The following is a 27,334-nucleotide window of genomic DNA, read 5'->3' as shown; positions in this document are numbered from 1 at the left end:
AGCTCAGCCTTGAAAATAGGACGTTAAATGGAGGAGAGACATCTACGTACATCAGGTACACAGACGTGTCTCCTCCATTTAACTTCTTATTTTCCGTGTTCCAGCTGATCTCTCATCAGAGTATCCAAAGATGCGGCACCTTCACCCCAGGCCCCGGTAGCGCTGTGTTCCCTATACACCGCAAACAATGTATACACTGTAAATATATATATACGGGGCAGAACCAACACCTGTGTTCCCCCGTACACTGCACTAACTGGATATATATCTACGTGACAGGACCTCGAATCACTCCGCCGCGGCTGCTGGACCTCGAAGCACATCTACCCGGCTGTCGGACATCGAAATACTCTTCGTTGGCTGTCGGATCTTGAAACGCACCTCCACAGCTGTTGGATCTCGAAATGCGCTGCCCTGCTGCCAGACCTCCAAACGCACCTGCTCGGCTGTCGGACTTCGAAACAAACCGTGACTTTGGTAAAGGTGTTTACTGTTTGGCTAAGGATTCCTATATGTGTATATGTCACAAATATTGGAGATGGGGCCGTCCCTAACGTGCCCTTACACTATAGGGCTGCCATCTAGCAGAAGCTCAGGTTCCATCTCCGACGCTCTGGTTACATGTGAAAGAGTCGGGCTTTTTCCGGCCTTATTGACTTGTCTGTGTGACTGTGACCGGCCAGTGGCATTAAAGGCTTGTGAAATCCTTCTCGCTGTGTAGCCCAAACTGCAATGGGGACACTGATCCCTCCGAACAGCATGGAAGAGACTGGCTGGAGCACACGATAAAAGAAACGCAAATGGCAGACGGGGACGTTGTTGGGGCCGGCAGGAGCGCCCACCAGAATGGGCCACTGGGGTCATAAAGAAAATTGATTTGGATAACATGGAATGTTCCTTGCCGAAAAACAGCGATTATCTTCGCTAGACTCCCCTGTCACTGCTGCAGGACGTCAAAACCACTTTATGGGGGGATGCACGATGCATATTGCTACTGGTGTGGATGTTGAAGGGACTTTTCTTACTCAGATTTCACTGCCAAAAATGGCTTTGTGCTGTAATTGGCAGTGGATCCGACCTGGTATTTCATACAGTGCCCTACTGGGACCCAGGAGCCATCATACAGCTACTCAGTAACTGACCTGCAGCATTTAATGGGTTCACTGCCCTAACGCCTAAGAAGTAAGTCCTGGTTGTAAGAGAGTAAATGCCTCTGGCACTATAGAGGGCAATGTAGTAGGGATCATTTTTCTGTTACACTGGTTTTTTAACCCTTTTGCTGCCAGTACAGTTTTCACATTAAGACAAACAATGAAAAAGAAGCAAAAAAACCCCTAATAATTTGTACTTTACAATTAAAGGCCCAGTCATGTGATTTTGCATTACTAAAGCATAACATGATATATAAAAAACTGCATAAAAATGTGTCTCTCTGGTTTGTGATTTGTACATGAGGTAATGGCAAAAATGAACATTTCATCACCAGATGTTGATCTGATGAAATATCTCTTCTAATTTCTCTTGCTTCTTTCACCCTTCCAAATCTCCATTAATGGAAGACTTTCACCATAACATGAACAATTGTTAATCATTACATTACACTGAGGATGGGTCGCTCTGGGGGTATCACATTGTATAGGGTGTAACTGTGGGTGCAGCATATTTCCTGTGTGTGTGTGTGTGTGTGTGTGTGTTGGGGGGGGGGGGGGGGGGGGTAACTTAGGGCATCATACTGTTTTCGGAGTAACTGGGGATATCATACCCTTAAACAGTAACTGTGGGGGCATCCTACTGTGTGGTTATCTTGCTGTGTAGGGGGCATCATACTATGTGGAGGATAACTTTGGGGGCAGCATACTGTGTGCGGGATAAGTGGGGGCATCATACATTGTGGATGGTATGAACCACGATGATCTGGAACGGTGATGAAAATATGTGGGATATCTTTAGTCACAAGGGAAAGAAATTGCATAAAATACAAGCTGGGAAGATAATTGCAGAATATGACCAATGAGCGGGAAACTCAAACGTCCCAACAGTTCTGTGGTCAGCCAATCAGCAGAGGAAGGGAGGGGCAAATGTAGATTCTGGAAGACCCGTCCCGGAAGTGCGTCATCTCTGCAGTTCTCTCTCTGGTCCATTCTTCCTCCATATAAAGGAGCAGTCCGTGCTGTCCAGGAATCAGTTTTTGCTCACTGACTGCAGAAGATGTCTGGTCGCGGCAAAGGAGGAAAAGGTCTCGGGAAGGGCGGCGCCAAGCGGCACAGGAAGGTGCTCCGTGATAACATCCAGGGCATCACCAAGCCTGCCATCCGCCGTCTAGCTCGCAGAGGAGGCGTCAAGCGCATCTCTGGCCTCATCTATGAGGAGACTCGCGGTGTCCTGAAAGTCTTCCTGGAGAACGTGATCCGTGACGCCGTCACCTACACCGAGCACGCCAAGAGGAAGACCGTCACCGCCATGGACGTGGTGTACGCGCTCAAGCGCCAGGGCCGCACTCTCTACGGCTTCGGAGGTTAATTGTGTTCTCTTCTGTCTTCACAACCCAAAGGCTCTTTTCAGAGCCACCCACATCTCAGTGAGAGGCTGCACCTTCCTATTCCTGCGCTCTGGTTCCTGGTGGTTATAAAGTTAATATATCGTTTAGAACCTTTACTGAGCCACTAATGCTGTGGGTTCCCGGTCGAAGGAATGAAACCGCATTATCCAGATTCTGGGATGTGCCCGCAGTGTGTGATCTGGGACTAGGGTCTTTTCCAATATTTTGACCTAGAAAGACTAACCTGGTTTTCCCAAGCAGATCCCTCTACAGCTCTAATAACGGAGCAACTCCCGGCGTTTTCTAAATCTGTTAAGATGTTGTCCTAAGATCCTGCTTTTATTGGGCGCTGATTAGTATCGGGCGCAGCGTCTCTGCAGGGCACAATATCCCCCGTGCGGCTGCCTGTAGTATCGGTCACAGCCTGGGACGTGTCTTCTCTACTCTCCCCTCTTATTTTCCTCCCCGTCTTTCCATACTAGAGCCGGCACCGCAAACTTCGGGTGATGCGGTTTCTTCTTATTGATCTCAAACCTCACAGATTTATGGGGGATATATCCGCACACTGCCTCCCGGAGGCCCCTCTATGCACACAGTACAAACCCCGGAGTGATGCGGTTACTACAGTCCTGCCGTGAGATGAATGTGTTGATTCTGCTACTTGATGTTATACTGAACAGGGGGCAGCGAATATTCACAGGGAATGTGGCTGTCTGAGGCAGCTGGATAGACGGACGCCCTGTGTACCGGGTACGGAGACTCCTATGTGATGACCACGTCCTGGACACTAATGTTTCGGATGGAAGGCGCCTCTGAAGACTATTATAACCTCCCCAGAATATTAATGGCAACCGATAAGCAAACCGATCCCCGTGTTTGGGGGCAGACAGCTGGGAGGACAGGACCCGGTATTATCGGCGATCGCCGCTCCAGCAGAGGGGCCGGTAATAATCCGACGGACAAAGAACAGATATTGAGCGGGAAATTCAAAACCATCAACGGATCTGTAATCAGCCAATGAGCGAGAGACATCCGCAGGCGCCGACCAATCCCAGATACAGGAATATCCGCCTCCATTTAACTCCTTAGTCGCCGTGTGTGTGCTGACCCCCACTACACACTCGCTTTACAGAACCGGCGACTTCCCCCACCCGAGACCCGGTAGCGTCACATCAGGCTTTCTCTCTCTCTTTCTTTCTCGCTCTCTCTCACGGAGAGCTGATCAATCCTTCATGTCAGCACCTCTCCAGAATGAGGCTGATGTACTAGATTTTCTCGGCACCACCATCCGCATGTGGGGTGCTGCTGTAATCCCGTTCATTATCCTCATTTTTCCTCTGCACATTCCCACATCCAGCCAAGTGATCGCGGGGTCCAGTATACTCATCAGCATTGCCAATACTTCGATATGTAGCAAAGGAGGTGTGGTGTAAAACTTTGGGGGGCTTTTGAGGGCAACCCAAACGTTGTGCCCCACCAAAAAATGCCCCGGTTGACCCAAAACATTCTGAAAAAAATTACCACACACTCTTAAAGTGTTCCTCTACACACCCTGAGAATTTGTGGTCGACAGACCCAAATCGGGCTGAGCAGTGACCTTGCGCACCATAGACTTCAATGGGCAGGGTCACTTTGGGGAGTCTCTGCTCAGCCCTGTTTGTGGCTATCAACCACACATTTTCAGGGTGTGTAGCGTACCCATAGCTCTAGTGGACCAGTGCTGCAAAAATGTGGGGGGCATTTTGAGATCACCCCAAAAATATGCCCCCCTTCCCGACCCCCAAACTTCTGAACAAATTACCCGACACTCTTGAATTGTTCCTCTACACACCCTGAAAATGTGGGGTCGGTAGGCACAAACCAGGCTGGGCAGTGACCCTGCGCGCGATAGGCTTCAATGGGCAGGGCAGCTTTGGGGGGTAACTGCTCAGCCCAGATTGGGGCTATCGACGTCAAATTTTCATAGTGTGTAGAGGAACAATTCATTAGTTGGGCTATTTTTTTTTCAGAATTTTTAGGTTAATGGGAGGGGGGCATTTTTTTTTTTTTTTTTTTTTGGGGGTGGGGGGGCATTAGTTTTGGGGTGCCCTCAAAGTGCCACCCTCAATTTTTTACACTATTGGTTCGCTAGGGGTACTCTACACACCCTGAAAATTTGGGGTTGATAGCCCAAAACCGGGTTGAGCTGTGACCCCCCAAATTGACCTTGCCCACAAGTAATGCCCCTCAAAAAAATGCCCCCCCCCCGGGCCGTTAACCCCCCCCCCCCCCCCGAATTCTGAAATAAGTACCCCACACTCTTGAATTGTTCCTCTACACTTTGGGAGGTCACCGCTCATGTACAGCACCATGGAATCAATGGTGCTATATAAAAAAATAATAATAGTATACTGTATACACTGCTCTATATACACCGCACTATACTGCACACTGCTCTATATACTGAACGCTTTGCTCTATATAATGCACACAATGATCTATATACTGTACACACTGCTGTACATACTCTACACTCTCCTCTACATACTGTACACACTGCTGTATATACTGTGTACAGTGCTCTATATACTGTACACACTGCTCTATGTACTGTACCCTCTCCTGTATATACTGTACACACAGCTCTTTATACTGTGCACTCTGCTCTATATACTGTACTCTGCTGTATATACTGTATACTCTGCTCTATATACTGCACACACCGCACTACTGTACACTGCTCTATATACTGTACACTCTGGTCTATTTACTGTACATTGCTGTAAATACTGTACACTGCTGTATATACTGTACACTGCTCTATATACTGTGTACTCTGCTGCATATACTGCACACACTGCTCTGTATACTGTACACTCTGGTCTATATACTGTGTACTCTGCTGTATATACTGTACACTCTGGTCTACATACAGTGTACTCTGCTGTATATACTGCACACACCGCTCTATATACTGTACACACCGCACTATACTATACTATACACTGCTCTATATACTGTACACTGCTGTATATACTATACACTGCTCTATATACTGTACACTCTGCTGTATATACTGCACACACTGCTCTGTATACTGTACACTCTGGTCTATATACTGTACACTCTGCTCTATATACTGTGTACTCTGCTCTATATACTGTACACTCTGCTGTATATACTGTACCCTCTCCTCTATTATCAGTGGCACTTATTACACTGCTGATCTGGGCTGTGCAGATGTGATGCTGTGCACTATATATACTATATACAGCTGTGTTCTCTGTGTAGACGCTGGATTTTGTGTCTCCGCTCTTCTCCCAATATTCCCCTTTTGCATAATAGTGGGGGTCATATACATCCGTTAATATTTCAGTTTTCTCCCCTGAGATGTTCATGTGTTTGGTTGGGGAGTCGCACTGTGCAGCTGTCGCCTCATCAGAGCTCTTTCCCACCACTAAGACAAGATATCAGGCAGGTGATTGCACTCAGCCACCGATGTGGATCATCTACTGATGTGGAACACGTGTCCCCCCAATCCTCTGCACATACGGGGTACAGTGATATCACAGGTCAGGGAGGGGGCAGTCAGCGGAGGCCGTCGCCTGTGTTACCCTTCTGGGTTCTCAGCAGCTCCAGCTCGTCCCCACATCGTACAATCAGCTCCCTGTACGATAGACATTGGAGTAAAGATCCCTGTGATGGTGACAAGAGCCGGGAATAGGAGGAACGAGCTCCCGCAGCAGATTTATCTCCCCGGTACACAGTGAGGTGCAGATCGGGAGGACGGCGGCGATGATCCCGGGATTTGTTCTCCGCTCTTTCCCGGCATCTCTGCTAGTGACGGCTACAAATGGCCGGTGGAGATGTTGGAGAAGGAGAGGCGATGGAGGAAGCGCGCTCTGCTGTCCGGTGTTAGCCGGTAAAGGGCTTTTATCCCGGGCAGGGAAGCACAAGGAGAGAGCGGTGCTTCACCCGGACTCAGCTGGGAGGAGGCGGGGTTTATGTCCAGTGTCAGCCAATAGAAGCTCAGAACGGTGCAGCTCAGCAGCCAATCAGTGCGCAGTAAGCCTGTACATATAACAGGCGCCTCCAGCTCCGGCCTCAGTGTTTTCCTTCCTATCAGGAAATATTTTCATTTTGTTTTTCCGCAGCACATGATGGCAGAGACCGCGCCAGCCGCCGCTCCCCCTCCCGCAGAACCGGCCGCCAAATCCAAGAAGCAGCCGAAGAAATCTGCTGCCAAGAAGAGCAATAAACCCTCCGGCCCCAGCGTCTCCGAGCTGATCGTGAAAGCCGTGTCCGCCTCCAAGGAGCGCAGCGGGGTGTCTCTGGCCGCCCTGAAGAAGGCTCTGTCTGCCGGAGGATACGATGTAGAGAAGAACAACAGCCGCCTGAAGCTGGCCGTCAAGTCTCTGGTCACCAAGGGCGCCCTCCTCCAGGTGAAGGGCAGCGGCGCCTCCGGGTCCTTCAAGCTGAACAAGAAGCAGGAGACGAAGGACAAAGTGGCCAAGAAGAAGCCAGCAGCTGCGGCCAAACCTAAGAAACCCGCTGCTGCCAAGAAAGCCGCCAAATCTCCGAAGAAGCCCAAGAAGGCTCCGACCGCGGCCAAGAAGAGCCCGAAAAAGGCCAAGAAGCCCGCAGCTGCCAAGAAAGCGGCCAAGAGCCCCAAAAAGCCGAAAGCCGCTCCCAAGCCCAAGAAGGTGACGAAGAGTCCGGCTAAGAAGGCGGCCAAACCCGCCAAGAGTCGGTTAAGAAGGCTGCGAAAGCCAAGAAGCCCGCGGCTAAGAAATAAGCTGCAGCCCCTGTTCTGATACCACAAAGGCTCTTATAAGAGCCACCACCTCCTCCCCGCAGAGCTGTATGATCAGTGCCAACACCTCCTCCCAGCAGAGCTGTATGATCAGTGCCACTACCTCCTCCCCACAGGGCTGTATGATCAGTGCCACCACCTCCCCGCAGAGCTGTATGATCAGTGCCACCACCTCCTCCCCGCAGAGCTGTATGATCAGTGCCATCACCCACTCCCCGCAGAGCTGTATGATCAGTGCCACCACCTCCTCCTCGCAGAGCTGTATGATCAGTGCCACCACCTCCTCCCCGCAGAGCTGTATGATCAGAGCAACCACCTTCTCCCCACAGAGCTGTATGATCAGTGCCACCACCTCCTCCCCGCAGAGCTGTATGATCAGTGCCACTACCTCCTCCCCGCAGAGCTGTATTATCAGTGCCACTACCTCCTCCCCGCAGAGCTGTATGATCAGAGCAACCACCTTCTCCCCACAGAGCTGTATGATCAGAGCCACCACCTCCTCCCCAGCAGAGCTGTATGATCAGAGCCATCACATTCTCCCCGCAGAGCTGTATGATCAGAGCCACTACCTCCTCCCCGCAGAGCTGTATGATCAGTGCCACCACCTCCTCCCCGCAGAGCTGTATGATCAGTGCCACCACCTCCTCCCCGCAGAGCTGTATGATCAGTGCCATCACCCACTCCCCGCAGAGCTGTATGATCAGTGCCACCACCTCCTCCTCGCAGAGCTGTATGATCAGTGCCACCACCTCCTCCCCGCAGAGCTGTATGATCAGAGCAACCACCTTCTCCCCACAGAGCTGTATGATCAGTGCCACCACCTCCTCCCCGCAGAGCTGTATGATCAGTGCCATCACCTCCTCCTCGCAGAGCTGTATGATCAGAGCAACCACCTTCTCCCCACAGAGCTGTATGATCAGTGCCACTACCTCCTCCCCGCAGAGCTGTATTATCAGTGCCACTACCTCCTCCCCGCAGAGCTGTATGATCAGAGCAACCACCTTCTCCCCACAGAGCTGTATGATCAGAGCCACCACCTCCTCCCCAGCAGAGCTGTATGATCAGAGCCATCACATTCTCCCCGCAGAGCTGTATGATCAGAGCCACTACCTCCTCCCCGCAGAGCTGTATGATCAGTGCCACTACCTCCTCCCCGCAGAGCTGTATGATCAGAGCAACCACCTCCTCCCCAGCAGAGCTGTATGATCAGTGCCACCACCTCTCCCCACAGAGCTGTATGATCAGAGCCACCACCTCCTCCCCGCAGAGCTGTATGATCAGTGCCACCACCTCCTCCCCGCAGAGCTGTATGATCAGTGCCATCACCTCCTCCTCGCAGAGCTGTATGATCAGAGCAACCACCTTCTCCCCACAGAGCTGTATGATCAGTGCCACTACCTCCTCCCCGCAGAGCTGTATTATCAGTGCCACTACCTCCTCCCCGCAGAGCTGTATGATCAGAGCAACCACCTTCTCCCCACAGAGCTGTATGATCAGAGCCACCACCTCCTCCCCACAGAGCTGTATGATCAGTGCCACCGCCTCCTCCCCGCAGAGCTGTATGATTAGTTCTCGGACTTCTAATGTTTGTAATATAACTGATGCTGGGCGCAGTCTCAGGATGGGGGGTTTGTGTGATCTGTCGATATTGCGGGAGCTGCACTGTACAGCGCTATACACGGGGACATTTGAACGCAAATACATCAGCTGCTCCAGCAAGCGGCAAATGAGTGATCTGAGGACAGACGCATCACGGAAGAGGCGGGGACTTCAGGGGCGGGATTAGTGGGCGGGAATAATAACAATGACTGGTCAAACAAATCAACCCTTATTGGCCACTTTATTTCATGAAAGAGCCAGTGGAGCGCAGGGGGCGTGTTTCCCAGAAACCAATGAGGACGCGCCCCGGAGCATAAATACCCTGCTCCCGCCGCTCCTCTTATCACATCTGTGCCCGACACGTCTATACGGAGCCATGGCAAGAACAAAGCAGACCGCTCGTAAATCCACCGGAGGGAAAGCTCCCCGCAAGCAGCTGGCCACTAAAGCCGCCAGGAAGAGCGCTCCCGCCACTGGTGGAGTGAAGAAGCCGCATCGTTACCGGCCGGGAACAGTCGCTCTCCGTGAGATCCGCCGCTATCAGAAATCCACCGAGCTGCTGATCCGTAAGCTTCCCTTCCAGCGCCTGGTGAGGGAGATCGCCCAGGACTTCAAGACCGATCTGCGTTTCCAGAGTTCGGCCGTCATGGCCCTGCAGGAGGCCAGCGAGGCTTATCTGGTGGGGTTGTTCGAGGACACCAACCTGTGCGCCATCCACGCCAAGAGGGTCACCATCATGCCCAAAGACATCCAGCTGGCCCGCCGGATCCGTGGGGAGAGAGCTTAGATCTGCCCCGGCTGCGACCACAACACAAAGGCTCTTTTCAGAGCCACCAAAGTCTCTCCCAAATGAGCCGATTCCTGAGCAGTCCCTTTTCTGCGCGTATTCTCAGTGTACGAAGCGCAGGCACGGTCGATCAGTTAAATGGACGGAGGCTGCTGCTTCCGATATTGCAGGTGATCAGCGATATTGGTTATCGCTCTGCACATTCTCTATTCTCGCCCAGTCCAAAAGTGTCCGACATCTATAACAAAACCGACGTGTTATAAGGACCGCGTAAAGTGTGTACAGTGCACAACCGGGTTTGCGGTGGTGGATGTGCGGTTCCTATACAGTGCAGACGTAAATGGGGTGGATCTGCAGGAACGCGGTCACTATTGAGTTAATGGAGTAAAAGTAATCGGTGATTGGTCGGTTCCTGAGAACGGTTCTTTATGCTGATGTTTTGTGGTCATTTACCGATCCGCTGGTGGATTTGAAATTCCCGCTCATTTGCTGCTCGCGCTCCTGAGGATCATAACCGATCACAATCTGCTGTCTCACGCGCTGGGTCCTAGTGCCGCCTCCTCAGTCTTGCGGCTTTAGGTTGTTCTCTTTTGTTCGGATCGGAGATCTCTGCGCTTAGTTTCTGTTAATAACCTCATTTGTCCCTCAGATCGGTGATGACGCCTTTATGTGATCTATTCTGCCTGACACTGGTCTGAGCAGATCCCTCCCCCGTGTGCTGCGATGGTCGCATTTGTGGTGGGTGGGTCGTTAAGCAATTCTCGTATATTTGACTTTTCCCATCTTCTCCAGGGCTGGAGCCGCAGGGTGACTGGTTACATGCAGCTCCCTGCTCTGAGGGACCGGTAATGGCCGCCAGTCCGGCACCACGTGTAATGATGAGTGACTGCCGGGGATCACGAGTTTTCTGTAGATTATTGTCCCTAGAATATATTTTTTATTCTACTAGCTAACATTTGGCAGAAGCTGGAAACTAGCAACATAAATAACAATGAAAAAAAATCGAAATAACCAACAGATCTAGCAGCGGCGCCGAGATGAGAAGAATAGAGAAGCGGGGAAATAAGAGCACAATAAGCGGGAAATTCAAAATTAGCAACTGTTCTGTGCTCAACCAATCAGAGACTAAAGGGAGGGGCTAACTGCAAATTCAGTACCAGAAATCTCGCCCCGGAAACGCGTCATCTGTACAGTTCTCGCTCCGGTCCGCTCACTCTCTATATAAAGGAAGGACTCTGCGCTGATCAGTCATCGTGTTTGGCTGACTACGTGGAAGATGTCTGGTCGCGGCAAAGGAGGAAAAGGTCTCGGGAAGGGCGGCGCCAAGCGGCACAGGAAGGTGCTCCGTGATAACATCCAGGGCATCACCAAGCCTGCCATCCGCCGTCTAGCTCGCAGAGGAGGCGTCAAGCGCATCTCTGGCCTCATCTATGAGGAGACTCGCGGTGTCCTGAAAGTCTTCCTGGAGAACGTGATCCGTGACGCCGTCACCTACACCGAGCACGCCAAGAGGAAGACCGTCACCGCCATGGACGTGGTGTACGCGCTCAAGCGCCAGGGCCGCACTCTCTACGGCTTCGGAGGTTAATTGTGTTCTCTTCTGTCCTCACAACCCAAAGGCTCTTTTCAGAGCCACCCACATCTCAGTGAGAGGCTGCACCTTCCTATTCCTGCGCTCTTGTTCCTGGTGGTTTTAAAGTTAATATATCGTTTAGAACCTTTACTGAGCCACTAATGCTTTGGGTTCCCGGTCGAAGGAATGAAGCCGCATTATCCAGATTCTGGGATGTGCCCGCAGTGTGTGATCTGGGACCAGAGTCTTTTCCAATATTTTGACCTAGAAAGACAAACCTGGTTTTCCCAAGCCCGCCGGATCCGTGGGGAGAGAGCTTAGATCTGCCCCGGCACCGACCACAACACAAAGGCTCTTTTCAGAGCCACTAAATCCTCCCTCAAGACGAGCTCATTCCTCACATATAATTATGCCCGGAGGGATCACTTGTGCTCGGTAACATCTGGTCTCTGGGTCACTCGCGGCTCAGTCTGCAGTGTGTGGGGGAGTAAATACATATATGCGGAAATGTAATAATCTCATCCCCTCTTCCCTGTGCGCCCTGATCAGGACCAATACTAGAATAATCCGCAAAGATATTGATGTGTGATGGGACTGGATGCGGCAAGAATGCTCATATGTGACCATACAGGGCGCCCATCTACTCTGCGATATTTCCTGTTATTCTTCTCACTGCAGGAGTTTACAGTTCTATAGTAGGTTTCCCTAGATAACATTAATCAGCATTTTAGACTCCCCACCCCAATTTTAAGATTGTTTCTAATCTGCATGACCTCGTTTCTGTATATTCCCTGCACTGAATATTGCTGGTCTGATGGAGTCACTATAGTCGCAAAGTTCTGCACCTTCTATTATAGAAAGCGGATACTTCTCCCTTGATCCTGGAAATATATAAACTCCTGTATGGGACACAAGTGACCATTGATCGCTCCACACAAACACTTTTCGGACATCTGATCGTCCTGAAACTACAGAAAGACAAAAAACGGAAAATTCATCAGCCACTCAGCGGGAACTCCACGTTCCTAAACGGTTAACGTTAGCCCCTCCCCTTCCTCTGCAGATTGGCTGCACACAGGGCGGGTAGGAATTTTGAATTTCCCGCTTGTTGTAGTTTCCGCAGCTTCTTGTGATGTGATATAAAGTCCACCAACAGCAATCTCCTGTAATCACCTTCCAAATCACCGTGGAGTCATTTAATAAATAAATGTTTTCTTTGGAGAAACAAAGTGAGAATCATAAACTTCAATTAATACGAGACCACAAAGTATCGGACGATCCATGGAGCAAGAGCTGGAATAAAAAGCCACTGAACTCAGAGCGATTTGTAGTTTTTTTTGTTTTTTAAAGTATAATCAATACACACAAACAGTTTTATATCAGACATAAATAAAAGAGGGACGGTAAATATAAATTTTAATAGGGTAAGAAAAAGGATCAAATATGATAAAAGTGTAGGAAAAGACAACAGTCCAAGCAGGTCAGAGTTACAGGAGAAATGTAATATGGTAACTAAAATTGAATAGCCTAAATAAGGGAAAAGAAAAACATGTTAGTAAAATACAAGATATGAGGTTACTCAGGAGCATTTAGCGTCTTCTTTTGCCTCCAAAAGCAGATAAGTGTTTAACAATTAATTTCCTAGCGGCTTACAGATAGGAGATGGTTGTACACAGCTGTTCTTAATTGTCAGCTTCTTCAGACTACTGCTGCTTCTCTGCAAGTCAGTGCACACCTCAGTCTGCCTCATTGTTGCATTGTTACTATTAGTCCTGACATATGTCTCCTGCTGGATATCACTATTCCAATGATTCAGCTATTACAATGAAGAGATGATCCTCTAAAATCTGTGCAGCCCATCATTCTACAGCTCCAGCAACTGAGGAATGACAGGTTTTGGAATTCTTTCTCTGTGTTCTTTCTCCATTGCTTATGGTTTTATCCATCTAAGCTGTTGTCATTATCTTCTACGGGAAGATAATAAATGTTCTGTGAATGTAAATCTTCATATGAAGAAACAGGTTATATCTAAGTTTTATGATCTCTGTCATTTGCAATACAAGTGTTATTAAAATAAAGTAAACCGTCAATTCGTATAACAAGAAAATCACAGTGGGGGCAAGTTATTCTCATTGTTATAATGCTGCTCCCCATTGAGGACAGTACTCGGCGGCCTCGCTGCCTGCGGCTCATTAATGTCACCTGAATGCGTCTGGTAAGTGATAATGAGCTTCCCCCAATAATTAGATGCAGCGCTACAGATCATCCCCTTACACCCCATGGCAGGTGATGTCCCCGTCTCCTGAGCCCGGAACTTCCTGCCCCCCTCTGTGTACCGGAGCTCGCAGCGAGGAGAGTCCCGGCTGCTGCGTGTTCTGCCTGTCCTTTCTCCGCTGTCAGGGTGTCACTGGCACATTCCTTGTTAGGGGGGATTCCTCCTTCAGCTGCAGGCTGCTCTGAGTGCGGGTGACACCGGTCACTAGTCCCCAGCCCGCTCTGCTGTTCTGCAGCGTGAGGAGAGGGAACTCCCGGTACCGGTCTCTGGCTATGAGTGTCCTCTGCTGGGCATAGATGGGTCCTCAGGGAGCGTCTGCTGCTCTCGGGAATCATTACTGGACATTGCATACAAGGACCATTATCTCCATATAACTAGAACAGACAATGAAGGGGAGAAGGTGGTGGCACTGATCATACAGCTCTGTGGGGAGAAGGTGGTGGCACTGATCATATAGCTCTGCTGGGGAGGAAGTGGTTGCTCTGATCATACAGCTCTGCGGGGAGGAGGTAGTGGCACTGATCATACAGCTCTGCGGGGAGGAGGAGGTGGTGGCACTGATCATACAGCTCTGCGGGGAGGAGGAGGTGGTGGCACTGATCATACAGCTCTGCAGGGAGGAGGAGGTGGTGGCACTGATCATACAGCTCTGCGGGGAGGAGGTGGTGGCACTGATCATACAGCTCTGCGGGGAGGAGGCGGTGGCACTGATCATACAGTTCCGTGGGGAGGAGGTGGTGGCACTGATCATACAGCTCTGCGAGGAGGTGGTGGCACTGATCATACAGCTCTGCGGGGAGTGGGTGATGGCACTGATCATACAGCTCTGTGGGGAGAAGGTGGTTGCTCTGATCATACAGCTCTGCGGGGAGGAGGTGGTGGCACTGATCATACAGCTCTGCGAGGAGGAGGTGGTGGCACTGATCATACAGCTCTGTTGGGAGAAGGTGGTGGCACTGATCATACAGCTCTGCGGGGAGGAGGTGGTGGCTCATTGAATGAGATTAAATGGCTGCGGAAGTGCAGAGCTCCTATCTGACTAACATTAAGTCTCCCGAGTCCTGACATATACTGGTGTTTGCCCCCATCTTATTGTGCTGCCCCCTGTTTGCATTATGGAGCTGGAACCGCTGATGCTGTTCATTGTTACGGTACTATTTGGTAAATGATACAAGGGTGTATGGGGTATGTACATACACATATATACATGCACATACTGACACCTCTGCACAATCGATAACCCGCTGAGCTGCTTTTATAAGACATGAAATCTATAACTCCCCGCAGCCTCCGCCAATATTGGTTACATGAGCGGATTACACAGAATAGAATCTGATCACTTCGGCATAAGGGCTGGCAGGTAGTGAAGCTCCGCTCTCCCCTTGTGCTTCCCTGCCCGGGATAAAAACCCTTTACCGGCTAACACCGGACAGCAGAGCGCGATTCCTCCGTCGCTTCTCCTTCTCCATCATCTCCACCGACCGTTTGTAGCCGTCACTAGTGGAAACGCCTAGAAATTGCGGAGATTATCGCCGCCGTCCTCCCGATCTGCACATCACTGTGTGTCCGGGTAGATAAATCTGCTGCGGGAGCTCGTTCCTCCTATTCCCGGCTCTTGTCACCATCACAGGGATCTTTACTCCAGTGTCTATCGCACAGGAAGCTGATTGTACGATGTGGGGACCAGCTGGAGCTGCTGAGAACCCAGAAGGGTAACACAGGCGACGGCCTCCGCTGACTGCCACCTCCCTGACCTGTGATATCACTCTACCCCGTATGTGCAGAGTATTGGGGGGACACGTGTTCCACATCAGTAGATGATCCATATCGGGGGCTGATTGCAATCACCTGCCTGATATCGTGTCTTACCCAGTGTGAAGCTGTGACCGCTGCGGCCTGTAATGGAGGGAAGAGCTCTGATGAGGCGACAGCTGCACAGCGCGACTCCCCAACCAAACACATGAACATCTCGGGAGAAAACTGAAATATTCATGCATGTATGTGACCCCCACTGTTGTGCAAAAGGGGAATATTGGGAGAAAAGCGGAGACACAAAATCCAGCGTCTACACAGAGAACACAGCTGTATATAGTATATATAGTGCACAACATCACATCTGCACAGCCCAGATCAGCAGTGTAATAAGTGTCACAGATAATAGAGGAGAGTCTACAGTATATACAACAGTGTGTACAGTATATAAAGCAGAGTACAGTATATACAGCAGTGTCCAGTTTATAGACCAGAGTGTACAGTATATAGAGCAGTGTATAGCATAGTGCCGTGTGTACAGTATATAGAGCAGAGTATGCAGTATATACAGCAGTGTATACAGACTGTGCAACAGATTGTACAGTATATACAGCAATATATACAGTATATATACAGTATATATACAGCAATATATACAGTATATATACAGTATATACAGTATATAGAGCAGTGTGTACAGTATTTAGAGCAGTGTACAGTATATAGAGCAGTGTGAACAGTATATACAGCAGTGTACAGTATTATAGACCAGAGCGTACAGTATATAGAGCAGTGTGTACAGTATATACAGCAGAGTACACAGTATATAGACCAGAGTGTACAGTAGCAGTGTGTACAGTATATACAGGAGAGGGTACAGTATGTAAATCAGTGTACAGTATATAGAGCAGTATACAATATATAGAGCAGTGTGTACAGTATATAGAGCAGTGTACAATATCTAGAGCAGTGTGTACAGTATATAGAGCAAGGTATTCAGAAAAAAAATAGCCCACACTCATGAATTATTCCTCTACACACTATGAAAATTTGAAGTCGATAGCCCCAATCTGTGCACTGCTGAGCAGTTACCCCCCAAAGCTGCCCTGCCCATGGAAGCCTATCGCGCGCAGGGTCACTGCTCAGCCTAGTTTGTGCCCATCGACCCCAAATGTTCAGGGTGTGTAGAGGAACAATTCAAGAGTGTCGGGTAATTTGTTCAGAAGTTTGGGGGTGGGGAGGGGCATATGTTTTGGGTCATCTCAAAATGCCCCCTAAATTTTTACAGCACTGGTCCACTAGAGCTACACACCCTGAACATTTGGGGTTGATGATAGCCACAAACTGGGCTGAGCAGAGACTCCCCAAAGTGACCCTGCCCATTGAAGTCTGTGTTGCGCAAGGTCACTGCTAAGCCCGGTTTGGGTCTGTCGACCACAAATTCTCAGGGTGTGTAGAGGAACACTATAAGAGTGTGTGGTAATTTTTTTCAGAATGTTTTGGGTCAACCGGGACATTTTTTGGTGGGGCACAACGTTTGGGTTGCCCTCAAAATGCCCCCCAAATTTTTACACCACTCCTTCTTTGCTACATATCGAAGTATTGGCAATGCTGATGAGTATACTGGACCCCGCGATCACTTGGCTGGATGTGGGAATGTGCAGAGGAAAAATGAGGATAATGAACGGGATTACAGCAGCACCCCACATGCGGATGGTGGTGCCGAGAAAATCTAGTACATCCCCAGACTCCCCAGCAGATAAGCCTCGCTGGCCTCCTGCAGGGCCATGACGGCCGAGCTCTGGAAGTGGCACAGTCATTTGTCAGTAAGTTGCAGTATATGGGGGCACTCTGCACTATACAGATGAATAGCAGCACTATATTGGAGTATACTGCAGCACATGAAGGGTAAACAGAGCTACATTAACACATAGAGCACTATATGAGGGTGCACTGCGGTATATGGCGCTTCACAGCACTATTTAGATGTATTCAGCATTATACGTGTTTTACAGCGCTATATGGAGGGTGCTGAAAAGCGAAATATCAGTTGGAGAACCACCAATCAGCTGCAGTGGGCGGAGCGTCTGACGTTCCCGTTGGTCACATGACATCATCACCCAATAGCACGGCGGTCTGACAGCAGCGCTCATCTGCATGGCCGGGCTATAAATTCCTCCGCTCTTGGAGGAGCAGGATCATTATTCTGCTCACTTGTGCTGAGACCGGTGTTATCATGCCTGAACCCGCCAAGTCTGCGCCTGCGCCCAAGAAGGGCTCCAAGAAAGCCGTGACCAAGACTCAGAAGAAGGACGGCAAGAAGCGGAGGAAGAGCAGGAAGGAGAGCTACGCCATCTACGTGTACAAGGTGCTGAAGCAGGTCCACCCCGACACCGGCATCTCCTCCAAGGCCATGGGCATCATGAACTCCTTCGTCAACGACATCTTCGAGCGCATCGCAGGGGAAGCCTCCCGCCTGGCTCACTACAACAAGCGCTCCACCATCACCTCCCGGGAGATCCAGACCGCCGTGCGCCTGCTGCTGCCCGGAGAGCTGGCCAAGCACGCCGTGTCCGAGGGCACCAAGGCCGTCACCAAGTACACCAGCGCCAAGTGATCGGCTCCGTGCTCCGCTCCTCACCCCAAAGGCTCTTCTAAGAGCCACCCACACCCTCCCTATAAGAGCCACCTACACCCTCACTATAAGAGCCACCCACACTGCTCCGGTGTCCTCTCCCGTCTCCCCGAGGTGTCTGCTCGCACCGCCCGGGGCTCTGCGTCTGATGACGAGGGAGATGGTGAGAAAACCTCAGGAATAATCTGGGCATTGCTCAGTGAGTTGATGTGTATTCAGGGACTTATTTAACCCCTTGCTGCACAGATCTCGGCATTCTGGGGTCTCGTTCATTACTCTCCTTTCTCCGTTAACAGGAGCCATTTGTGGTGGTCGGTGGAGTTGATCTAGAGCCTAATTGAATTCTTTTTACAGTGTAAATGACGTCATTACATTTAGAAGCGGCGGGAAATTCAAACCCCCCTAACCGTCCTGTGTTCAGCCAATCAGCAGAGGGAGGAGCTAATGTTTCCAATGGTAAAAAGTTTAAAGTTCCCGCTTTTTTCCGTCCTTTGTCTTCATATGACACGTGCTCCCAGGACCGATATCGGGAAATCTGCTTGTGTTGAGCGATCATTGCTCTCTTACATCCCACACAGGAGTCTGCAGATTTCCAGGTTAGCGGTGCAGTATTCGCTCCTGTTTCCACTCATAGATATAGAGACTGATTCGTGTTCTCCACATGCTGTGATGTGCCCGTGTGCCTGACCTGGAGACGATCAGATCGTCCCTTTCCCGTCACAATCAGTACTGTGCAGACGATATACTGGTCAGGGACATATCCTACAAGAGACATTTCAGGGAAGACCAATTCTGCCCTTCCCAGCAGATCCCTCTGTGATGGGAAATGTACGATCATGTGTAGAAGATTGCGGAGTGTCCCTGCTCAGAACATTACCACTATCTGGGTATTGAGAACTACAATACCCAGATAGATTAGCGAAATTAGGATTATTTAGTCTAGAAAAAGACGACTGAGGGGCGATCTAATAACCATGTATAAGTATATAAGGGGACAATAGAAATATCTCGCTGAGGATCTGTTTATACCAAGGTTTATACCAAGGCCACGGGCACAAGGGGGCATTCTTTGCGTCTGGAGGAGAGAAGGTTTTTCCACCAACATAGAAGAGGATTCTTTACTGTTAGGGCGGTGAGAATCTGGAATTGCTTGCCTGAGGAGGTGGTGATGGCGAACTCAGTCGAGGGGTTCAAGAGAGGCCTGGATGTCTTCCTGGAGCAGAACAATATTGTATCATACAATACAGAAGCGGCGACTTCCCCCACCCGGGACCCGGCAGCGTCACATCAGGCTCCGGGCAGAACATAGGAGACTTGTCTCAGTCAGGCTGTGATAGGATCAGCGCGGACACCACAGGGAATCTACACAGGGTAATAAGCGGGTGAGTGAGGAGCCGCCTCCTGTGCAGATGGAGCGGAGGAGAAGCACTGACAGGGATTAACCCCTCACCCACCAGACTGTCAGTGCAATTTATGGCTGATAGTAGACACAAATTCAACAAGTGCAAACTACAAATCAACAGAATATTTCTGCACTTCCTTCTGCTCCAAGACAAATATCTGTTTTCACCCCTTATCTATTCGGTCCAAAGCGAACGTTTTCTATTGGGTGAGAAACTAATTTGAGCAAGGAGCAATAATAGGCTCCGCCCTCGGCAGCTCATTGGCGGTTCCTCAAGACTCTTCCCCATTGGCCAGCTTCAGAGTCATCCAATGACAGGAGAGGAGGGCGGAGCAGCAGACTATATAAGGCCACACAGCACAGTCTCTTCTCCACACGATTTTCGGTCTTTATTTGTTATCTGACGTTATCGCTATCATGTCTGGACGCGGCAAACAAGGAGGAAAGGTCCGAGCTAAGGCCAAGACCCGCTCATCCCGGGCAGGACTGCAGTTCCCAGTCGGCCGTGTGCACAGGCTTCTCCGCAAGGGCAACTACGCTGAGAGAGTCGGCGCCGGCGCTCCGGTCTATCTGGCCGCTGTGCTGGAGTATCTGACCGCTGAGATCCTGGAATTGGCCGGCAATGCTGCCCGGGACAACAAGAAGACCCGCATCATCCCCCGTCACCTGCAGCTGGCGGTGCGCAATGACGAGGAGCTGAACAGGCTGCTGGGTGGGGTGACCATTGCCCAGGGGGGCGTCCTGCCCAACATCCAGGCCGTGCTGCTGCCCAAGAAGACCGAGAGCAGCAAGGCGAGCAAGAGCAAGTGAGCGCTGCCGCCAATGTCTACAAAACCAAAGGCTCTTCTAAGAGCCACCCACACCGTCACCACAAGAGCCGGCGCCGCCTATCTCGGGGTCCTCACATGAGGCTGATGGTACATACACCATTGCCGCCATTGTTGGTGCACATATCCACAGAATAATAGGAGATGAATGGGTCAATCCCACATGAAGTCTCAGACCCCTCAGGTGGGAGTGTCGTCTGCCAAGCTCGCAGGAAATGTCCCCTCATTAGTGTCTGATACTCCGCGCTGAGGTCTACATGTAGTTAGCAGGTCCCGGAGTATCGGGACCGGGCGGGTGATTCTCCTCCACATCAGTGACGGCGCCTTCTCTCGGAGGACGATCCCGTGTGCGGCGGCTCTGGAGGACAGGACTCCGCGCTGTTCCGGGTGTGACCGGATTGTGATCTCCGCTATCGGCAGTGACCGGTAATAATCCTCCAGAGATTATGAGCGGGAAACTCAAATCCCCCAAAGGATCATGTGATAAGACAATGAGCGGGCAGCCTTGGGAAAGCTCAGCCTTGAAAATAGGACGTTAAATGGAGGAGAGACATCTACGTACATCAGGTACACAGACGTGTCTCCTCCATTTAACTTCTTATTTTCCGTGTTCCAGCTGATCTCTCATCAGAGTATCCAAAGATGCGGCACCTTCACCCCAGGCCCCGGTAGCGCTGTGTTCCCTATACACCGCAAACAATGTATACACTGTAAATATATATATACGGGGCAGAACCAACACCTGTGTTCCCCCGTACACTGCACTAACTGGATATATATCTACGTGACAGGACCTCGAATCACTCCGCCGCGGCTGCTGGACCTCGAAGCACATCTACCCGGCTGTCGGACATCGAAATACTCTTCGTTGGCTGTCGGATCTTGAAACGCACCTCCACAGCTGTTGGATCTCGAAATGCGCTGCCCTGCTGCCAGACCTCCAAACGCACCTGCTCGGCTGTCGGACTTCGAAACAAACCGTGACTTTGGTAAAGGTGTTTACTGTTTGGCTAAGGATTCCTATATGTGTATATGTCACAAATATTGGAGATGGGGCCGTCCCTAACGTGCCCTTACACTATAGGGCTGCCATCTAGCAGAAGCTCAGGTTCCATCTCCGACGCTCTGGTTACATGTGAAAGAGTCGGGCTTTTTCCGGCCTTATTGACTTGTCTGTGTGACTGTGACCGGCCAGTGGCATTAAAGGCTTGTGAAATCCTTCTCGCTGTGTAGCCCAAACTGCAATGGGGACACTGATCCCTCCGAACAGCATGGAAGAGACTGGCTGGAGCACACGATAAAAGAAACGCAAATGGCAGACGGGGACGTTGTTGGGGCCGGCAGGAGCGCCCACCAGAATGGGCCACTGGGGTCATAAAGAAAATTGATTTGGATAACATGGAATGTTCCTTGCCGAAAAACAGCGATTATCTTCGCTAGACTCCCCTGTCACTGCTGCAGGACGTCAAAACCACTTTATGGGGGGATGCACGATGCATATTGCTACTGGTGTGGATGTTGAAGGGACTTTTCTTACTCAGATTTCACTGCCAAAAATGGCTTTGTGCTGTAATTGGCAGTGGATCCGACCTGGTATTTCATACAGTGCCCTACTGGGACCCAGGAGCCATCATACAGCTACCCAGTAACTGACCTGCAGCATTTAATGGGTTCACTGCCCTAACGCCTAAGAAGTAAGTCCTGGTTGTAAGAGAGTAAATGCCTCTGGCACTATAGAGGGCAATGTAGTAGGGATCATTTTTCTGTTACACTGGTTTTTTAACCCTTTTGCTGCCAGTACAGTTTTCACATTAAGACAAACAATGAAAAAGAAGCAAAAAAACCCCTAATAATTTGTACTTTACAATTAAAGGCCCAGTCATGTGATTTTGCATTACTAAAGCATAACATGATATATAAAAAACTGCATAAAAATGTGTCTCTCTGGTTTGTGATTTGTACATGAGGTAATGGCAAAAATGAACATTTCATCACCAGATGTTGATCTGATGAAATATCTCTTCTAATTTCTCTTGCTTCTTTCACCCTTCCAAATCTCCATTAATGGAAGACTTTCACCATAACATGAACAATTGTTAATCATTACATTACACTGAGGATGGGTCGCTCTGGGGGTATCACATTGTATAGGGTGTAACTGTGGGTGCAGCATATTTCCTGTGTGTGTGTGTGTGTGTGTGTGTGTTGGGGGGGGGGGGGGGGGGGGTAACTTAGGGCATCATACTGTTTTCGGAGTAACTGGGGATATCATACCCTTAAACAGTAACTGTGGGGGCATCCTACTGTGTGGTTATCTTGCTGTGTAGGGGGCATCATACTATGTGGAGGATAACTTTGGGGGCAGCATACTGTGTGCGGGATAAGTGGGGGCATCATACATTGTGGATGGTATGAACCACGATGATCTGGAACGGTGATGAAAATATGTGGGATATCTTTAGTCACAAGGGAAAGAAATTGCATAAAATACAAGCTGGGAAGATAATTGCAGAATATGACCAATGAGCGGGAAACTCAAACGTCCCAACAGTTCTGTGGTCAGCCAATCAGCAGAGGAAGGGAGGGGCAAATGTAGATTCTGGAAGACCCGTCCCGGAAGTGCGTCATCTCTGCAGTTCTCTCTCTGGTCCATTCTTCCTCCATATAAAGGAGCAGTCCGTGCTGTCCAGGAATCAGTTTTTGCTCACTGACTGCAGAAGATGTCTGGTCGCGGCAAAGGAGGAAAAGGTCTCGGGAAGGGCGGCGCCAAGCGGCACAGGAAGGTGCTCCGTGATAACATCCAGGGCATCACCAAGCCTGCCATCCGCCGTCTAGCTCGCAGAGGAGGCGTCAAGCGCATCTCTGGCCTCATCTATGAGGAGACTCGCGGTGTCCTGAAAGTCTTCCTGGAGAACGTGATCCGTGACGCCGTCACCTACACCGAGCACGCCAAGAGGAAGACCGTCACCGCCATGGACGTGGTGTACGCGCTCAAGCGCCAGGGCCGCACTCTCTACGGCTTCGGAGGTTAATTGTGTTCTCTTCTGTCTTCACAACCCAAAGGCTCTTTTCAGAGCCACCCACATCTCAGTGAGAGGCTGCACCTTCCTATTCCTGCGCTCTGGTTCCTGGTGGTTATAAAGTTAATATATCGTTTAGAACCTTTACTGAGCCACTAATGCTGTGGGTTCCCGGTCGAAGGAATGAAACCGCATTATCCAGATTCTGGGATGTGCCCGCAGTGTGTGATCTGGGACTAGGGTCTTTTCCAATATTTTGACCTAGAAAGACTAACCTGGTTTTCCCAAGCAGATCCCTCTACAGCTCTAATAACGGAGCAACTCCCGGCGTTTTCTAAATCTGTTAAGATGTTGTCCTAAGATCCTGCTTTTATTGGGCGCTGATTAGTATCGGGCGCAGCGTCTCTGCAGGGCACAATATCCCCCGTGCGGCTGCCTGTAGTATCGGTCACAGCCTGGGACGTGTCTTCTCTACTCTCCCCTCTTATTTTCCTCCCCGTCTTTCCATACTAGAGCCGGCACCGCAAACTTCGGGTGATGCGGTTTCTTCTTATTGATCTCAAACCTCACAGATTTATGGGGGATATATCCGCACACTGCCTCCCGGAGGCCCCTCTATGCACACAGTACAAACCCCGGAGTGATGCGGTTACTACAGTCCTGCCGTGAGATGAATGTGTTGATTCTGCTACTTGATGTTATACTGAACAGGGGGCAGCGAATATTCACAGGGAATGTGGCTGTCTGAGGCAGCTGGATAGACGGACGCCCTGTGTACCGGGTACGGAGACTCCTATGTGATGACCACGTCCTGGACACTAATGTTTCGGATGGAAGGCGCCTCTGAAGACTATTATAACCTCCCCAGAATATTAATGGCAACCGATAAGCAAACCGATCCCCGTGTTTGGGGGCAGACAGCTGGGAGGACAGGACCCGGTATTATCGGCGATCGCCGCTCCAGCAGAGGGGCCGGTAATAATCCGACGGACAAAGAACAGATATTGAGCGGGAAATTCAAAACCATCAACGGATCTGTAATCAGCCAATGAGCGAGAGACATCCGCAGGCGCCGACCAATCCCAGATACAGGAATATCCGCCTCCATTTAACTCCTTAGTCGCCGTGTGTGTGCTGACCCCCACTACACACTCGCTTTACAGAACCGGCGACTTCCCCCACCCGAGACCCGGTAGCGTCACATCAGGCTTTCTCTCTCTCTTTCTTTCTCGCTCTCTCTCACGGAGAGCTGATCAATCCTTCATGTCAGCACCTCTCCAGAATGAGGCTGATGTACTAGATTTTCTCGGCACCACCATCCGCATGTGGGGTGCTGCTGTAATCCCGTTCATTATCCTCATTTTTCCTCTGCACATTCCCACATCCAGCCAAGTGATCGCGGGGTCCAGTATACTCATCAGCATTGCCAATACTTCGATATGTAGCAAAGGAGGTGTGGTGTAAAACTTTGGGGGGCTTTTGAGGGCAACCCAAACGTTGTGCCCCACCAAAAAATGCCCCGGTTGACCCAAAACATTCTGAAAAAAATTACCACACACTCTTAAAGTGTTCCTCTACACACCCTGAGAATTTGTGGTCGACAGACCCAAATCGGGCTGAGCAGTGACCTTGCGCACCATAGACTTCAATGGGCAGGGTCACTTTGGGGAGTCTCTGCTCAGCCCTGTTTGTGGCTATCAACCACACATTTTCAGGGTGTGTAGCGTACCCATAGCTCTAGTGGACCAGTGCTGCAAAAATGTGGGGGGCATTTTGAGATCACCCCAAAAATATGCCCCCCTTCCCGACCCCCAAACTTCTGAACAAATTACCCGACACTCTTGAATTGTTCCTCTACACACCCTGAAAATGTGGGGTCGGTAGGCACAAACCAGGCTGGGCAGTGACCCTGCGCGCGATAGGCTTCAATGGGCAGGGCAGCTTTGGGGGGTAACTGCTCAGCCCAGATTGGGGCTATCGACGTCAAATTTTCATAGTGTGTAGAGGAACAATTCATTAGTTGGGCTATTTTTTTTTCAGAATTTTTAGGTTAATGGGAGGGGGGCATTTTTTTTTTTTTTTTTTTTTGGGGGTGGGGGGGCATTAGTTTTGGGGTGCCCTCAAAGTGCCACCCTCAATTTTTTACACTATTGGTTCGCTAGGGGTACTCTACACACCCTGAAAATTTGGGGTTGATAGCCCAAAACCGGGTTGAGCTGTGACCCCCCAAATTGACCTTGCCCACAAGTAATGCCCCTCAAAAAAATGCCCCCCCCCCGGGCCGTTAACCCCCCCCCCCCCCCCGAATTCTGAAATAAGTACCCCACACTCTTGAATTGTTCCTCTACACTTTGGGAGGTCACCGCTCATGTACAGCACCATGGAATCAATGGTGCTATATAAAAAAATAATAATAGTATACTGTATACACTGCTCTATATACACCGCACTATACTGCACACTGCTCTATATACTGAACGCTTTGCTCTATATAATGCACACAATGATCTATATACTGTACACACTGCTGTACATACTCTACACTCTCCTCTACATACTGTACACACTGCTGTATATACTGTGTACAGTGCTCTATATACTGTACACACTGCTCTATGTACTGTACCCTCTCCTGTATATACTGTACACACAGCTCTTTATACTGTGCACTCTGCTCTATATACTGTACTCTGCTGTATATACTGTATACTCTGCTCTATATACTGCACACACCGCACTACTGTACACTGCTCTATATACTGTACACTCTGGTCTATTTACTGTACATTGCTGTAAATACTGTACACTGCTGTATATACTGTACACTGCTCTATATACTGTGTACTCTGCTGCATATACTGCACACACTGCTCTGTATACTGTACACTCTGGTCTATATACTGTGTACTCTGCTGTATATACTGTACACTCTGGTCTACATACAGTGTACTCTGCTGTATATACTGCACACACCGCTCTATATACTGTACACACCGCACTATACTATACTATACACTGCTCTATATACTGTACACTGCTGTATATACTATACACTGCTCTATATACTGTACACTCTGCTGTATATACTGCACACACTGCTCTGTATACTGTACACTCTGGTCTATATACTGTACACTCTGCTCTATATACTGTGTACTCTGCTCTATATACTGTACACTCTGCTGTATATACTGTACCCTCTCCTCTATTATCAGTGGCACTTATTACACTGCTGATCTGGGCTGTGCAGATGTGATGCTGTGCACTATATATACTATATACAGCTGTGTTCTCTGTGTAGACGCTGGATTTTGTGTCTCCGCTCTTCTCCCAATATTCCCCTTTTGCATAATAGTGGGGGTCATATACATCCGTTAATATTTCAGTTTTCTCCCCTGAGATGTTCATGTGTTTGGTTGGGGAGTCGCACTGTGCAGCTGTCGCCTCATCAGAGCTCTTTCCCACCACTAAGACAAGATATCAGGCAGGTGATTGCACTCAGCCACCGATGTGGATCATCTACTGATGTGGAACACGTGTCCCCCCAATCCTCTGCACATACGGGGTACAGTGATATCACAGGTCAGGGAGGGGGCAGTCAGCGGAGGCCGTCGCCTGTGTTACCCTTCTGGGTTCTCAGCAGCTCCAGCTCGTCCCCACATCGTACAATCAGCTCCCTGTACGATAGACATTGGAGTAAAGATCCCTGTGATGGTGACAAGAGCCGGGAATAGGAGGAACGAGCTCCCGCAGCAGATTTATCTCCCCGGTACACAGTGAGGTGCAGATCGGGAGGACGGCGGCGATGATCCCGGGATTTGTTCTCCGCTCTTTCCCGGCATCTCTGCTAGTGACGGCTACAAATGGCCGGTGGAGATGTTGGAGAAGGAGAGGCGATGGAGGAAGCGCGCTCTGCTGTCCGGTGTTAGCCGGTAAAGGGCTTTTATCCCGGGCAGGGAAGCACAAGGAGAGAGCGGTGCTTCACCCGGACTCAGCTGGGAGGAGGCGGGGTTTATGTCCAGTGTCAGCCAATAGAAGCTCAGAACGGTGCAGCTCAGCAGCCAATCAGTGCGCAGTAAGCCTGTACATATAACAGGCGCCTCCAGCTCCGGCCTCAGTGTTTTCCTTCCTAT

The 27,334-nt window shown here is 50.0% G+C and overlaps 4 protein-coding genes across 4 annotated transcripts; all 4 read left to right on the top strand.

Moving 5' to 3' along the window:
- Nucleotides 1–6,641: 6,641 nt before the first annotated feature.
- Nucleotides 6,642–7,332, top strand: LOC138646169 (histone H1C-like). The gene has a single exon (XM_069735633.1). The coding sequence runs from the start codon at nt 6,676–6,678 to the stop codon at nt 7,330–7,332; it is 657 nt and encodes a 218-aa protein (XP_069591734.1). The 5' UTR covers nt 6,642–6,675.
- A 1,946-nt stretch (nt 7,333–9,278) lies between these two features.
- On the top strand, nt 9,279–9,766 carry LOC138646020 (histone H3). Its single transcript, XM_069735496.1, has one exon. It carries the CDS (start codon nt 9,307–9,309, stop codon nt 9,715–9,717), a length of 411 nt encoding a protein of 136 aa, XP_069591597.1. The 5' UTR covers nt 9,279–9,306; the 3' UTR covers nt 9,718–9,766.
- Nucleotides 9,767–17,553: 7,787 nt separating this feature from the next.
- Nucleotides 17,554–17,934, top strand: LOC138646019 (histone H2B 1.1). Its single transcript, XM_069735495.1, has one exon. The coding sequence runs from the start codon at nt 17,554–17,556 to the stop codon at nt 17,932–17,934; it is 381 nt and encodes a 126-aa protein (XP_069591596.1).
- A 1,837-nt stretch (nt 17,935–19,771) lies between these two features.
- Nucleotides 19,772–20,164, top strand: LOC138646168 (histone H2A type 1). Its single transcript, XM_069735632.1, has one exon. It carries the CDS (start codon nt 19,772–19,774, stop codon nt 20,162–20,164), a length of 393 nt encoding a protein of 130 aa, XP_069591733.1.
- Nucleotides 20,165–27,334: the final 7,170 nt, after the last annotated feature.

The sequence above is a fragment of the Ranitomeya imitator genome, chromosome 7 (genome assembly GCF_032444005.1).
Source record: "Ranitomeya imitator isolate aRanImi1 chromosome 7, aRanImi1.pri, whole genome shotgun sequence".
NCBI classification, from domain to species: domain Eukaryota; kingdom Metazoa; phylum Chordata; class Amphibia; order Anura; family Dendrobatidae; genus Ranitomeya; species Ranitomeya imitator.
This window is presented reverse-complemented; position numbering and strand designations above follow the sequence as displayed.

Excerpts from the sequence above, each read along its gene's own strand:
- LOC138646019 (XM_069735495.1), top strand. The coding sequence starts at position 17,554 with ATGCCTGAACCCGCCAAGTCTGCGCCTGCGCCCAAGAAGGGCTCCAAG.
- LOC138646168 (XM_069735632.1), top strand. The coding sequence starts at position 19,772 with ATGTCTGGACGCGGCAAACAAGGAGGAAAGGTCCGAGCTAAGGCCAAG.
- LOC138646169 (XM_069735633.1), top strand. The coding sequence starts at position 6,676 with ATGATGGCAGAGACCGCGCCAGCCGCCGCTCCCCCTCCCGCAGAACCG.
- LOC138646020 (XM_069735496.1), top strand. The coding sequence starts at position 9,307 with ATGGCAAGAACAAAGCAGACCGCTCGTAAATCCACCGGAGGGAAAGCT.